Raw genomic sequence first — 16026 nt, forward strand, 5'->3', positions numbered from 1 at the left:
CAAACCATATTGGGGGCAACATCCCGTCTGCAGAAGCACAATCAAAATATGACATTATTTAACCAGTATAGTAAATGCGGTGAAGTACAAAAAAAAAAAAATCAATAGGCCCGAACTGAAGTTTTACAGCCGCTACATCTCGCCCAAAAATGCATTAAAAATAGTAAAAAACAAATATGGTATGTACTCCAAAATGGTATCAATGAAATAGATAGGTCAGCGTCCCCAAAAAACAAGTTACGGGTCTCAGTCTATAGCGACAAAACATGCACCACAATAAATTTAAATGTCAATCTTGTTTTTTCGCAATTGGAATTTTTCCCCCCCAATTTTCAGTATATTATATAATTAAAGAGTAGCTAGAAAACAAAAACTCTTGTACAGCTATGTTGACAAAAAAAAAAAAAGTTAGGGTTGCATATATGTGGCGTGGGGTCATATTTGGGGTCTCTTGCACCATTTCAGTAGTGCAGCGCTCGCTCCTTTTCTTTTCGTGAATATTTAATTCAGCGCCAATAGGGGATGAAAAACGTGAAACTGGTGTGTAAATCTCCCCATTGTGGCGGCCGGACGTAGTGTTTAGACGTCGAGTCTACAGGGAGAATGCGAATATCTATAAATGACTATAGCCGGCTATGTGCCGGGGGGGGGGGGGGGGGGGCTCAGACGGCACCATGGGCAGCGCCAAACACCACTAATAAAGGTTCCATCTCTGGGTAATGAAAAGTCAGAAAAACGTTCTACAAAGATGCCCGATGCTTCAAATTCTCATTATACTCGTGGCTCCCCTTTTATTGTCAGTGAATAGAAACAGATGAGGGCTGGGGCCACAGCGTCTCGATAGGATGAAATACTAAAAGTGATGAATGAGGTCTGGGAAGGTTTTGGGCTCCGAAAAATGTCCACATTCACGGACAACTAGCAGAGATATTCAAAACGGTACAAAACCAAAAGCAGGACGACTATTAGAAAGTCGGAGGACCAATTGCTATTGTCCAATAAATATAAATTTGCTAAAAGGTGAAGAAGAAAAAAAAATAAAAAAAAATCACTTTTTGGCCCCCCCATAAAATCCAAATATAAAGGGGTTATAAGTCTCCATGCTCTCGCGCATCAGTGGCGAGTGGTGCTGCTGGCGTCACGACCCCATGATCGTCAGGTATCACCCACTTCCTGTGCACCCTCCATGGCAGGTATGTGGTGGTCCTAATGCCAACGGCATGGCTCACCTTTGTTCTATTGATGACGGTGGGTCGTTACCCCCACAGGGTGGTCTCTTACCTTAGTTGTGCTTTGAGCTCTGTAAACCGCGGCCTCCGGCTGGGGTCGTACGCCCAGCACTTTGTCATAAGGCTATAGAGTGTCGGGGGGCAATTAGGCGGCATGGGCAGGCGCTCGCCGTTCTCTATCCGGCCGATCACATCATTATTCTTCACCCCTTGGAAAGGCTTCACCCCATACATTAAGATTTCCCACATACACACACCTGTGGGGGAGAAAAATTCACCATCCTCATCATCCACAGAAAATTCCATCCATCCGGCATAAAAATGGGATAGGACAGGTGCCGGATAACCAGATATTCTGGATTTTCTGAGCTAAAGCATTGGTAGGATCCTGGTCCAGTGGCCATGTCTGAGCCCTGCGAACCTTCTCCTATCTCCTACCTGCAGCATCCCCAATGCCTCTCCGGATTAATAGGCCGGATGGGACATCGTCATCGTGTGACTCCCGCAAGACTCTGCGGCTGCTAATCGTAGAAGGAGCCGGAGGATGGGGGGGAAGGGGGCACACACAACAGACGTGGCCACTGAAACAGGTCCTGAATTTTTTTTTTTTTTTTTAACTTTACTTGGGACAGTCATAAAAAATTAAAGACAAAAAAAAAATACTATCCTCACAGATACAATTGTAACTAAGCCTCAGCTGCGTAACATTTTCGGGAAACGGAGCTGGGGCAGGACAGGACGTGATCACAACCGCCTGCCAAATTCATCAGTAGTGTCGGCGTTACACCAGACACATTACTCCTGTCCTCTAAATGAGTGACATAACCGGAGAGTCGCGCGCCAGTGATACGGTGCGCCGAATTCATGGTGTCATGCGCCTCTTAATACATTCGTCCGATTCCTGCACGCCCATCATAAAGACTGACGCATAAAAGGCCAAATCTCTCGAAGATAGTGGCACATAAAAAAAATATTAAAAAGTAGTAAGTAATAAGAAAAAAAAAAAAGAAATAGATCTCAGAATATGCAGACAATCTGTTACTTATTTAGTAATAAAAAATAATTAAAAAAAAATAAAAAAAACCTTATAAATTAGTACTGCGGGTCGGTGCGATTCTGGTGATACCAAAGAGCGAAGGTCACAAATACAAAACCTCAAAACAACAAATGGAGTGAGCTAAAAAGCCACAGAATCCCCCAGGCCTCATGCAGCTGCACGGAATATTTCATATTATGTGTGTGTGACTTTATATATATATACACACACACACACACTAATATTATATATATATATATATATATATATATATATATATATATATATATATATATATATATACATACACATACATACACTCACTGGCCACTTTATTAGGTACACCATGCTAGTAAGGGGTTGGACCCCCTTTTGCCTTCAGAACTGCCTCAATTCTTCGTGGCAGAGATTCAACAAGGTGCTGGAAGCATTCCTCAGAGATTTTGGACCATATTGACATGATGGCATCACACAGTTGACGCAGATTTGTCGGCTGCACATCCCTGATGCGAATCTCCCGTTCCACCACATCCCAAAGATGCTCTATTGGATTGAGATCTGGCGACTGAGGAGGCCATTTGAGTACAGTAAACTCATTGTCATGTTCAAGAAACCAATCTGAGATGATTCGAGCTTTATGACATGGCGCATTATCCTGCTGAAAGTAGCCATCAGATGTTGGGTACATTGTGGTCATAAAGGGATGGACATGGTCAGCAACAATACTCAGGTAGGCTGTGGCGTTGCAACGATGCTCAATTGGTACCAAGGGGCCCAAAGAGTGCCCAGAAAAAATTCCCCACACCATGACACCACCACCACCAGCCTGAACCGTTGATACAAGGCAGGAGGGATCCATGCTTTCATGTTGTTTACGCCAAATTCTGACCCTACCATCCGAATGTCGCAGCAGAAATCGAGACTCATCAGACCAGGCAACGTTTTTCCAATCTTCTACTGTCCAATTTCGATGAGCTTGTGCAAATTTTAGCCTCAGTTTCCTGTTCTTAGCTGAGAGGAGTGGTACCCATTGTGGTCTTCTGCTGCTGTAGCCCATCTGCCTCAAAGTTCGACGCACTGTGCGTTCAGAGATGCTCTTCTGCCTACCTTGGTTGTAACGGGTGGCAATTTGAGTCACTGTTGCCTTTCTATCAGCTCGAACCAGTCTGCCCATTCTCCTCTGACCTCTGGCATCAACATGGCATTTCCGGCCACAGAACTGCCGCTCACTGGATTTTTTTTCTTTTTCGGACCATTCTCTGTAAACCCTAGAGATGGTTGTGCGTGAAAATCCCAGTAGATCAGCAGTTTCTGAAATTCTCAGACCAGCCCTTCTGGCACCAACAATCATGCCACGTTCAAAGGCACTCAAATCACCTTTCTTCCCCATACTGATGCTCGGTTTGAACTGCAGGAGATTGTCTTGACCATGTCTACATGCCTAAATGCACTGAGTTGCCGCCATGTGATTGGCTGATTAGAAATTAAGTCTTAACACACAGTTGGACAGGTGTACCTAATAAAGTGGCCAGTGAGTGTGTATATATATATATATATATATATATATATATATATATATATATATATACACACACACACATATATTTCACGCACAGAATAATATATACATTAATATTATTTATTTTTCCATTTTGTGCCTTGAGGACACTGGACTTTCCCCCTGGAAAAAAAATATCTCCGCTCACCGAACATCCACACGTCACTGGCAGAGGTAAATCGCCGGAAGTTAATAGACTCTGGAGCCATCCATTTGATGGGCAGTTTACCTTTGGAAGCTGAAGAACATAGAAAAGAAAATTAGCTGTTAGTTTTGCAATTGTGGAAAAAAAAAAGAACAACAAAAGAAAGAAACTGGATAAAAAAGTACACACAAAGCAAAACCCACACCGCTACATAACCTTGGTGCATTTCACAGGGCGTATACGGACCGCAATGCCCAGACAAATCACAGCTCCCCTGATCTGAACTCAAAATATAGGTATAGGTGTGAGTATATAGTTATAGATGAGGCTGCTGAGTTCAGGCCAGGGGAGCCGCCGTCAGTACACGGACGGTGAAAATGTAACAGATCATAAAGGCTAATCATCTGTCCAATATACTTCACATTTCCTCCATATTTTCACTATCTCCGCTTGTTGACGGTGCCCAGAAACATTGCCCCTGCCAGGGAAGCAAATCATGCACTGTATTGGGGCTCTCGGCAGCTTTCTAAAGGTTTTCAGAGTCTGTTCCAATTTACTGACAGCAAGCAGAGATTTTACAGACGGCGAAGAAATGAAACCAAAGCTTATTGGTAAGCCGCACACCTTCCCATCGGTAAGCCGCACACCTTCCTATTGGTAAGCCGCACACCTTCCTATTGGTAAGCCGCACACCTTCCTATTGGTAAGCCGCAGACCTTCCTATTGGTAAGCCGCACACCTTCCTATTGGTAAGCCGCACACCTTCCTATTGGTAAGCCGCACACCTTCCTATTGGTAAGCCGCACACCTTCCTATTGGTAAGCCGCACACCTTCCTATTGGTAAGCCGCACACCTTCCTATTGGTAAGCCGCACACCTTCCTATTGATAAGCCGCACACCTTCTTATTGGTAAGCCGCACACCTTCCTATTGATAAGCCGCACACCTTCTTATTGGTAAGCCGCAGACCTTCCTATTGGTAAGCCGCAGACCTTCCTATTGGTAAGCCGCACACCTTCCTATTGGTAAGCCGCAGACCTTCCTATTGGTAAGCCGCACACCTTCCTATTGGTAAGCCGCACACCTTCCTATTGGTAAGCCGCACACCTTCCTATTGGTAAGCCGCACACCTTCCTATTGATAAGCCGCACACCTTCTTATTGGTAAGCCGCAGACCTTCCTATTGGTAAGCCGCAGACCTTCCTATTGGTAAGCCGCACACCTTCCTATTGGTAAGCCGCAGACCTTCCTATTGGTAAGCCGCAGACCTTCCTATTGGTAAGCCGCAGACCTTCCTATTGGTAAGCTGCCGACCTTCTTAATGGCGGGGTTCCTCCACACTCCTTACCTTTGTAGTACGTACTGTCCTCCATATATCGTGAGAGACCAAAGTCTCCTAACTTGACACAGTCGGAAGACGAGACCAAAACGTTCCTCGCTGCGATGTCCCTGATAAATAATGATGCGGCGTTAATATACACATCAAGAGCCGTATACAGAACGGGTGTAAGCCGTATACAGCAGGCGCCAATATACAGAGGGTCAAACAGCAATGTGGTGCACCCTGCAGTTCCATTCACTGCTGTGGAGAATGGCCACGTGCTCCCAGCCATGACCGGACAGCATAAGTGACCACTGCAGAAGTCACATAAGGACCACCAGGCCACCGCTGGAGGCCAGTAAACAGGTCAGACGGAGGAAGGTTGGGTAAAGGAGCGTCAGAAGACTGGTGACTATTCACATGTCAGTGTACTGAGAGCTAACCACCTGGGATGAGGGATAACACCGACCTGACCATTGTTTAAAATGGTAAAACACAAAACAAAAAACATTCTAAAACCCTATATATAACCGGTATCACCACATTATGACTCTTCCAATAAAACCTCCAAATAAAAAAATTGTATCGTAGTAAAACAACAAAAAAAAAACAAACAAACAAACACAAAACACAGTGACCAGCAGGGGTCAGTATTGGCCTGTGGTTGTTGCAGACACCACTGAGTATGCCTGGAGGACGCCACTCACCTATGTACAAAGCGCTTGCTCTCCAGATAGGCCAGTGCGGTGCTGAGCTGGTAGGCGTAAAGGATGAGCGACGCCAGATCCAGGTTGTATTTTCGGACTTGTAAGAACGATCGCAGCTGAGGAGGGAGAAAAAGGGAAAAATATAATAAGGAACATTAATAGTGATGAGCGAGTATACTCTCAGCTCGGGTGGTCTCCCGAGTATTTTGGCGTGCTCGGAGATTTAGTTTTCGTCACCTCGGCTGCATGAATTATGGCTGCTGGACAGGCTGAATACATGTGAGGAATGCCTGCTTGTTAGGGAATCTCCACATGTATTCAGCCTGTCTACAAGTGACAAATCAAGCAGATGAGACAACAAACAATCTCCGAGCACGCCAAAATACTCAGATCACCCGAGCAAAGAGTATATTCACTCATGACTACATATTAACAAAAAGCAAGTGCTCTGTAAGTGATGCCTTACCCCCTTCAGTGTCTGCACCAGCAGAATAGTGAGTGCAGCTCTGGAGGATAATACAGGATGTAACTCAGGATCAGTAATGTAATGTATGTACACAGTGACTGCACCAGCAGAATAGTGAGTGCAGCTCTGGAGTATAATACAGGATGTAACTCAGGATCAGTAATGTAATGTATGTACACAATGACTGCACCAGCAGAATAGTGAGTGCAGCTCTGGGGTATAATACAGGATGTAACTCAGGATCAGTAATGTAATGTATGTAAACAGTGACTGCACCAGCAGAATAGTGAGTGCAGCTCTGGAGTATAATACAGGATGTAACTCAGGATCAGTAATGTACGTACACAGTGACTGCGCCAGGAGAATAGTGAGTGCAGCTCTGGGATATAATACAGGAGGTAACTCAGGATCAGTAATGTATGTACACAGTGACTGCACCAGGAGAATAGTGAGTGCAGCTCTGGGGTATAATACAGGATGTAACTCAGGATCAGTAATGTAATGTATGTACATAGTGACTGCACCAGCAGAATAGTGAGTGCAGCTCTGGAGTATAATACAGGACATAGTTCAGGATCCCTACAGGTTTTATAGTGTTATGTGGTTTTCCATTTATAGTGAGCTTTTCAGGTACTGTGGGACCATAACGGTTGTGAATTTGGGAATTGGGTTTTATACAAAAACTACAATGGGATACAGCACAAAAAGCAATTCTTCGGATATCTATAAACCCACGTTCCTGCGCGGTGACTGTAGCGCCTGTGATGAGCCCGTGCTCGCTTACCTCCCCCAGGGTGCACAGCTCCATGATTATCCAGACCGGGTTCTCCGTGATGACTCCAATTAATTTCACAATATGCGGATGATCGAACTGGCGCATCGTTACTGCAGGAAGAGAAGACGCCGATCAATTAACGGATATAAAACCTATAACTGCTGGGAATCGTAACTTACAGGTAATGGAATAGTAACAACGAGTCAGCGAGGTGCGGAGAATAACGAGAATCATTGCTGGATGCACAAAGCACGGACGGTGAACGGCATAAAGAGGAGGGGAACAGAGAGCCAGAAATGCAGAGGTCTGATAACCCAGCTATTATTGTCAGCTGGGGAAATACTGAATATGGAGCAGATGGATACAAGCAATTGTTCCTTGTTATCAGCTTAAAAAATAAAACCCTTGCACAAAACCCCAAACTTACAGGCCTCTTGTAAGAACTTCTCCCTCACACTGTCCGATGTGCAGTTCTTACACGTTTTGATTGCGACCGCCATGGCCGGATTCTCCTGGGGGAGGTAAAACAGATTTCTCAGCAGGATGTGACGTCCGGAGGATTCTTAAAATATATTTTTATATAAATAGAATATGAAAATTGAATCATTTAAAAAAAAAAAAAAACAAAACAAAAAAAAACACATTCTGCCAAACAAGCAATCAGAGAAATCGAGAAATTTCTGCATTGATCACATCTGTACCAAACCCTCAGCTGTGAAAAGTAACAGGGTCTTATGTTTTTAAATTACTCCAGTATTAATGGAACAAAGCAAATACAGAAAAAAAAACAAATCTGCATTTCCTAAACCTACAGAGGAGGTGACTGGTCATGTAGCAGAATTCAGACTGCAGGAGCTGCGCTCACGTCACAGAACAAGTGCTACAAGCCCATCATCCACTTACCGGGCTCATGTAGACCCCCTGGTGCACATCTCCAAACTGTCCTTCCCCTATACATCGACCCAGCTCAATCCGGTCCCTCTGGATCTCGTAGTCGCCCGCTGGTAAGAGACAGATAAGTTATAGCAGAGGTGATACACCGCCCGTTATCAGTACACAGCACACATGCCAAGGACGCATCGGGAACTACAGACGCCGCTTTAATGGGTCATACAGTTCTGAAACTTCCCACATTGATTCCTCACTGTTCCCAGTATCTCTGCCAGCTGTCAGTGAATGGAAATATTCATGGCTGACATGGAGTCTGATGATGAGAGGATCGGTAACAATGAACCCGAAGCATTCACCGCACTGATCATGAGACCACGCTCTCCAACCAGCATGCGCCAGTTTCACCCCCTGCACCACAAGGCCAATTTTTGTCTTATTGCGCCTTCTTCCTTCCCTTCTTTCAAAAGCCATAACTTTTTCCGTTATCTTTTTTTTTTTTTTACAGCAGACATCGGCATAGTATGAGGGCTTGTTTTTCGCAGGATGAGTTGTTCTTTTGAAAGGGACAATATTCGCATTATCAAATAATGCATTGAAAAATGGGGGGGGAAAAGAAACTCCAACTTTTTCTTTAAGTGGGGGGTGAAGGTGGGAGTCCTGTGCTTACGTTATGCGATGAAAATGACCCGGTAACATGATTCTCCAGATCAGTACGATAACTCCAACATCAAACGCGTACTGTTGTTTTTTTTCAATAATAATAATAATAATAATAATAATAATAATAATAATAATAATAATAATAATATAAAAACATATGCACAAAGGCGCTGGTTCCTACGTGATAAGGCCTGCAGCTGCAAATATAGACAACAACCACCCAATTTGTCCAACAGTAAAAGTCAATTAATAAAAATAGGTAATTTGCGCTAGCAGGATAAATACTGAACAAACAGTGTATAAACTCACACAGTGTATAGACACATACAAGACACTTCTCCCCTTCTCACACCAGGGGTAATACCGTTCATACGTTGCAAAGAAATGTCCACAGTGGAACTGGTTCACAAAATGTATATAACGATACCTTCGTTCGGATGAATTAGGAACTAATAGAAGACTCCTTCCTCAAGCAGGGTCCCGATGCAGAGGTGACGCTGCAAGCAGTAGTGATACTGACGGTGGTAGGCTTTAGAACGTTAAAGCTCAGTTGGAGAATGCAGGTATTGGACGCTGCTCCGGCCGGTAGCAAGCGTCCTTCTAATCGCGTGACCGCCGCCGACACCCAGCGAGTATAACCGCGCGAATAGAATTCAAAAGCCGGCAAGGTAGCAAAACGTGCAGGACCTTGCGTGACGTCACGGTCACGCGGAGCACCACGTGACTGGCTAGTGAGCGCAAAAAAGACCAAAAAACTGTCTTACGCGTTTCGGAATCACCGAAGGAATCCTTTACTGTATGCGATTAATAATTTTATAGTCTGGATTTTATTTTTTTTTTATTTATAACTTAAATGTTTTTCCACATTCCCTTATTATAGTTAGTCCCTATGTCCACCCAGTGGGCTTCATTGCCAGTGACAGGGCTGTCTGTTGGCATCCCATCAGCACCCTGGGATCATGACAGGGGAGGTGGGTCACGATGCAGCAGCCAAGCTATCTGAATGACTAAATGGATGAACAGCAGCAATCTGAGCAAAGCTCGCTGCAGCTACAGGCATAGGTCACCTCTATAATACAACTGGTATCTGCTACATCCGGAGCCGGCTCCATACACCCACACCCGACGTACGCTCTACTGTATGAAGAATGGATATGGATTAAAGTTTGATGCTGGCAGCCACCACTAGGGGGAGCTTAATGCATACAATCACATATAAAGTGTGTAGTGAGCTCCCTCTAGTGCTGGCTGCAGGCATTACGCATTTTAAGTCTATATTGGGGTGTGTCAGAGAAAAATGTGATATATATATATATATATATATATATATATTTTATACATTTTTTTTTAAACAAAGTACTACACATCTATTCAGACCTCAAAGCACACACAAGTCACACCCAGAGCTGTTACCTTCATCTAATCCATAGCTTTCTGAACGGCATTTAGAGAGGGAACAGAAAACAATCTACCTTAACACGGCGAACAGTATACAAGACATGAAAAATAAATCAGGAGCAACAGTGATGGGGTAATATGTCAAGTTATGCATGAAGGATGTCTTCTACTCTAGTCATATCCAGAGCTGGAATCACAATTCTGACCACTTCGGCTCTCCAATATGCAGTTCATTGGTTGCACCAATCTAGGCTTTTAGGCTGTCCATTTGAAAGCGAAGCTTTGCTCGTGCTCTACAGAAATGTGAACGCAGCTCTGGATGTGATTAGAGGACATACAGTGCCTACAAGTAGTATTCAACCCCCTGCAGATTTAGCAGGTTTGATAAGATGCAAATAAGTTAGAGCCTTCAAACTTCACACAAGAGCAGGATTTATTAACAGATGCATAAATCTTACAAACCAAAAAGTTATGTTGCTCAGTTAAATTTTAATAAATTTTAAACATAAAAGTGTGGGTCAATTATTATTCAACCCCTAGGTTTAATATTTTGTGGAATAACCCTTGTTTGCAATTACAGCTAATAATCGTCTTTTATAAGACCTGATCAGGCCGGCACAGGTCTCTGGAGTTATCTTGGCCCACTCCTCCATGCAGATCTTCTCCAAGTTATCTAGGTTCTTTGGGTGTCTCATGTGGACTTTAATCTTGAGCTCCTTCCACAAGTTTTCAATTGGGTTAAGGTCAGGAGACTGACTAGGCCACTCCAACACCTTGATTTTTTGCCTCTTGAACCAGGCCTTGGTTTTCTTGGCTGTGTGCTTTGGGTCGTTGTCTTGTTGGAAGATGAAATGACGACCCATCTTAAGATCCTTGATGGAGGAGCGGAGGTTCTTGGCCAAAATCTCCAGGTAGGCATTGCTATCCATCTTCCCATGGATGCGGACCAGATGGCCAGGCCCCTTGGCTGAGAAACAGCCCCACAGCATGATGCTGCCACCACCATGCTTGACTGTAGGGATGGTATTCTTGGGGTCGTATGCAGTGCCATCCAGTCTCCAAACATCACGTGTGTGGTTGGCATCAAAGATCTCGATCTTGGTCTCATCAGACCAGAGAACCTTGAACCAGTCTGTCTCAGAGTCCTCCAAGTGATCATGAGCAAACTGTAGACGAGCCTTGACATGACGCTTTGAAAGTAAAGGTACCTTACGGGCTCGTCTGGAACGGAGACCATTGCGGTGGAGTACGTTACTTATGGTATTGACTGAAACCAATGTCCCCACTGCCATGAGATCTTCCCGGAGCTCCTTCCTTGTTGTCCTTGGGTTAGCCTTGACTCTTCGGACAAGCCTGGCCTCGGCACGGGAGGAAACTTTCAAAGGCTGTCCAGGCCGTGGAAGGCTAACAGTAGTTCCATAAGCCTTCCACTTCCGGATGATGCTCCCAACAGTGGAGACAGGTAGGCCCAACTCCTTGGAAAGGGTTTTGTACCCCTTGCCAGCCTTGTGACCCTCCACGATCTTGTCTCTGATGGCCTTGGAATGCTCCTTTGTCTTTCCCATGTTGACCATGTATGAGTGCTGTTCACAAGTTTGGGGAGGGTCTTAAATAGTCAGAAAAGGCTGGAAAAAGAGATAATTAATCCAAACATGTGAAGCTCATTGTTCTTTGTGCCTGAAATACTTCTTAATACTTTAGGGGAACCAAACAGAATTCTGGTGGTTTGAGGGGTTGAATAATAAATGACCCTCTGAATAAACTTTTCACAATTTAAAAAAAAATTAAACAAAGAAATAACATTCTTTTTTGCTGCAGTGCATTTCACACTTCCAGGCTGATCTACAGTCCAAATGTCACAATGCCAAGTTAATTCCGAATGTGTAAACCTGCTAAATCTGCAGGGGGTTGAATACTACTTGTAGGCACTGTATGATAAAACACAAAAATGAACACAGAAGAAATAAACCGTCCTAAACTCTCCAATGCTCCAACACTGTAGAAGGTACGTTTCCTCGCCCTTTACCAAAACCTCTGCTTGCTGACACTGCTGATAACTTGCCGATTGCTGGGACCCCGCTGATCCTGAGGACGGGGCTCTGAAGCACCCTGTTGAACCCGGTTAGGAAGGGCAATGGCCGCACACATGCATCACCGCTGCTCACTGGATGTGCAGGGCTCAGAACTACAATTTTTGCAGATTGGTGGGACCCCCCACACCCCCAATCAATTAGCAAATTATCCTGTGGATTGGCGACAACCACTAAATTGGGTCGACCACCTGGACCAATGATCCCCAACCTGGTCCAAAACGTCCACTCCAAGCATCCCGGCCTGCACGTGACGTCAACGGACCCCTTTAACACTCACAGTAAATCATCCTATATCGATGATCTCTAACCTGAGGCGCTTCATTTATTGCAAAACCACAACTCCCAATATTCTCGGACAAGTCTTACAACAGCTGGAGAGATGTAGGCTGGAGACCCTCATCCTAGACCCCATGTGAGCGGCATGGGCTGGACGTGAGCACTTACTGGAAGGCATGGTGTACGTATCCTCTTCATCTATAATCTCTGCATAGTCATCGGTTTCTGCAAAAAAATTTAAAAAAAACCAAAACATTATAAACAGATGCTCCAAAAAGTGCCAAAAAAAATTACCGCAAACACCAAAAACCAGCGAGACAGGCGATTCTTATAAATCTCAGAAATCTGATCTAATTCACCACAATTATGAGTACTGATTAATCGGCAATGACTGCCACAGCTCTGCAATGCAGAATGCTCTACTCACAACCAAATCTGCATTCGAAATAAACAGCACAGTGTGGCGACGTTACAACGCCCACAATGCAAGGTAGTGGAGCATTGTACGATATCGGGGAAGCTGAAAACAGGACGCTAATGCGAGTTTAACTTTCAGGCATCGGCAAGGAAAATTGCAAATACGGCTTTGGCTGTGAGTGGAGTAATAGAAAATTGGCAAAGTTAAGTGATTGTTCGTCGATGATGAGGTTTGTGGTCGGAGTGGTAATGTGGGAAGGGTCTTATTCTGTATTCAGGAGAAAACCAATGTAATTATATATCAGTTCTTAAGTTGCATCAGGCCAGGGCCGTAACGTCGTGCCCGGCTGCAGCTCGGAGGCATTTCTGCCGCCATTTCACCACCAGCACCAAGGGCACAGGGGGGAGCAGACAGCGTCAGGGGGGGAGCAGGCAGCGTCGAGGGCACGGGGGGGGAGCAGACAGCGTCGAGGGCACGGGGGGGGGAGGGGGGGAGCAGACAGCGTCGAGGGCACGGGGGGGGGGAGCAGACAGCGTCGAGGGCACGGGGGGGGAGCAGACAGCGTCGAGGGCACGGGGGGGGAGCAGACAGCGTCGAGGGCACGGGGGGGGAGCAGACAGCGTCGAGGGCACGGGGGGGGGAGAGCAGACAGCGTCGAGGGCACGGGGGGGGAGAGCAGACAGCGTCGAGGGCACGGGGGGGGGAGAGCAGACAGCGTCGAGGGCACGGGGGGGAGAGCAGACAGCGTCGAGGGCACGGGGGGGGGAGAGCAGACAGCGTCGAGGGCACGGGGGGGGAGAGCAGACAGCGTCGAGGGCACGGGGGGGGGAGAGCAGACAGCGTCGAGGGCACGGGGGGGGGAGAGCAGACAGCGTCGAGGGCACGGGGGGGGGGGAGAGCAGACAGCGTCGAGGGCACGGGGGGGGGGGAGAGCAGACAGCGTCGAGGGCACGGGGGGGAGCAGACAGCGTCGAGGGCACGGGGGGGAGCAGACAGCGTCGAGGGCACGGGGGGGAGCAGACAGCGTCGAGGGCACGGGGGGGAGCAGACAGCGTCGAGGGCACGGGGGGGAGCAGACAGCGTCGAGGGCACGGGGGGGAGCAGACAGCGTCGAGGGCACGGGGGGGAGCAGACAGCGTCGAGGGCACGGGGGGGAGCAGACAGCGTCGAGGGCACGGGGGGGAGCAGACAGCGTCGAGGGCACGGGGGGGAGCAGACAGCGTCGAGGGCACGGGGGGGAGCAGACAGCGTCGAGGGCACGGGGGGGAGCAGACAGCGTCGAGGGCACGGGGGGGAGCAGACAGCGTCGAGGGCACGGGGGGGAGCAGACAGCGTCGAGGGCACGGGGGGGGAGCAGACAGCGTCGAGGGCACGGGGGGGGAGCAGACAGCGTCGAGGGCACGGGGGGGGAGCAGACAGCGTCGAGGGCACGGGGGGGGAGCAGACAGCGTCGAGGGCACGGGGGGGGAGCAGACAGCGTCGAGGGCACGGGGGGGGAGCAGACAGCGTCGAGGGCACGGGGGGGGAGCAGACAGCGTCGAGGGCACGGGGGGGGAGCAGACAGCGTCGAGGGCACGGGGGGGGAGCAGACAGCGTCGAGGGCACGGGGGGGAGCAGACAGCGTCGAGGGCACAGGAGGGGAACAGACAGCGTCGAGGGCACAGGAGGGGAACAGACAGCGTCGAGGGCAGAGGGGGGGAACAGACAGCGTCGAGGGCAGAGGGGGGGAGCAGACAGCGTCGAGGGCACGGGGGGGGAGCAGACAGCGTCGAGGGCAGAGGGGGCTGCTAGAGCCCGACACAGATTGTTAGTAAAACATACAGAAGAAGAAATGATGAAAGCGCAGATATTACCGTCCCCACTAAACTCCTCTGCGGGTCCAGGACGCATGCAAGAAAAGAGCAGAGAAAAGCGTGAACAAAAAATAAGGCTCGTACACAGAAATGATAATTACACTTTGCTGTTAAGTTGTTATGAAGCTTTCAGGTGGCATCAGACACAAAAGCATGCAGCGGGCAGTGCCACCCAACACCTCACTGGCTGTTACCTGTTAGTCTGGGATTAATAGAACCCATTTATGATCACCTATATAAAAGGTACTGCTCATCCTGAGCCGCCTGCTTCATAAACAGAAGGTCAAAAGAACAGTGCAGACTGACACATAGGAAGGAGCAAGCATGTTTCATTCTAAACACCAGAGATGCTAAAAACATATACCGACTATTACCCACCATATCTAATATATAAGGCTCAAGTGTGTGTGTGTGTGTGTGTGTGTGTGTGTGTGTGTGTGTCCGAGATTGGCATCCGCACCGTCGCAGCTACAGCCACAAAATTTGGCACAGTCACACGTCTGGACCCCGAGAGTGTCCTAGGCTATGTTGCGAGGCGAAATTTTAACCCCGCGCGTTCCAATTGACCAAACAATTTCGCCACTATCTACATAATGGGGAAAAAGTGTGTGTATCAAACCCCGCCCCTCATTATGATGTCATAATGGTTACCATGGCGACGCTGATGTCATCATAGTTTGCAAGCCCCGCCGCTCATTATGATGTCATTATGGTTGACTACGGGATGGAGGATGTGTGATGGGTATATGGGATGGAGGATGTGTGATGGGTATATGGGCAGTGGACTATGGGATAGAGTATATGTATGACGGGTATATGGGCACGGGACTATGGGATGGAGAATATGTATGATGGGTATATGGGCATGGGACTATGGGATAGAGGATGTGTGATGGGTATATGGGCACTCGACTATGGGATGGAGGATGTATGATGGGTATATGGGCACTCGACTATGGGATGAGGATGGGAGGATGTGTATGATGGGTATATGGGCCTATGGGATGGAGGATATGTATGATGGGTATATGGGCACGGGACTATGGGACGGAGGATAATTATAATTTGTTATAAACTAACCACAGTTAGTTACTATGCCCGGGCAGCGCCGGGCTCTTCAGCTAGATATATATATATATATATATATATATATATATACACACACATATATACACACACACACATATATATACACACAAA

The 16026-nt window shown here is 47.1% G+C and overlaps 1 protein-coding gene across 13 annotated transcripts in view; it reads right to left on the reverse strand.

Moving 5' to 3' along the window:
* The window catches only part of PTK2 (protein tyrosine kinase 2), a 171714-nt gene that overhangs the window by 26616 nt on the left and 129072 nt on the right, over window positions 1–16026 (reverse strand). For 7 of the 13 annotated variants that reach the window (XM_073590408.1, XM_073590405.1, XM_073590407.1 and 4 more), the window contains 10 exons: window positions 14827–14844; window positions 12724–12780; window positions 10202–10222; window positions 8141–8238; window positions 7665–7749; window positions 7247–7347; window positions 5997–6112; window positions 5317–5417; window positions 3972–4061; window positions 1282–1486 (listed from right to left, as the gene is read on the reverse strand). In XM_073590408.1, the coding sequence (XP_073446509.1) occupies window positions 1282–1486; window positions 3972–4061; window positions 5317–5417; window positions 5997–6112; window positions 7247–7347; window positions 7665–7749; window positions 8141–8238; window positions 10202–10222; window positions 12724–12780; window positions 14827–14844 (892 nt within the window). The remainder of the gene's footprint in view (window positions 1–1281; window positions 1487–3971; window positions 4062–5316; window positions 5418–5996; window positions 6113–7246; window positions 7348–7664; window positions 7750–8140; window positions 8239–10201; window positions 10223–12723; window positions 12781–14826; window positions 14845–16026) is intronic. The other 6 variants (XM_073590400.1, XM_073590411.1, XM_073590409.1 and 3 more) reach the window with 3 other exon arrangements.

This window comes from Dendrobates tinctorius, unplaced genomic scaffold, assembly GCF_039654945.1.
Source record: "Dendrobates tinctorius isolate UK_male_01 unplaced genomic scaffold, ASM3965494v1 ptg000116l, whole genome shotgun sequence".
Taxonomy (NCBI): Eukaryota; Metazoa; Chordata; class Amphibia; order Anura; family Dendrobatidae; genus Dendrobates; species Dendrobates tinctorius.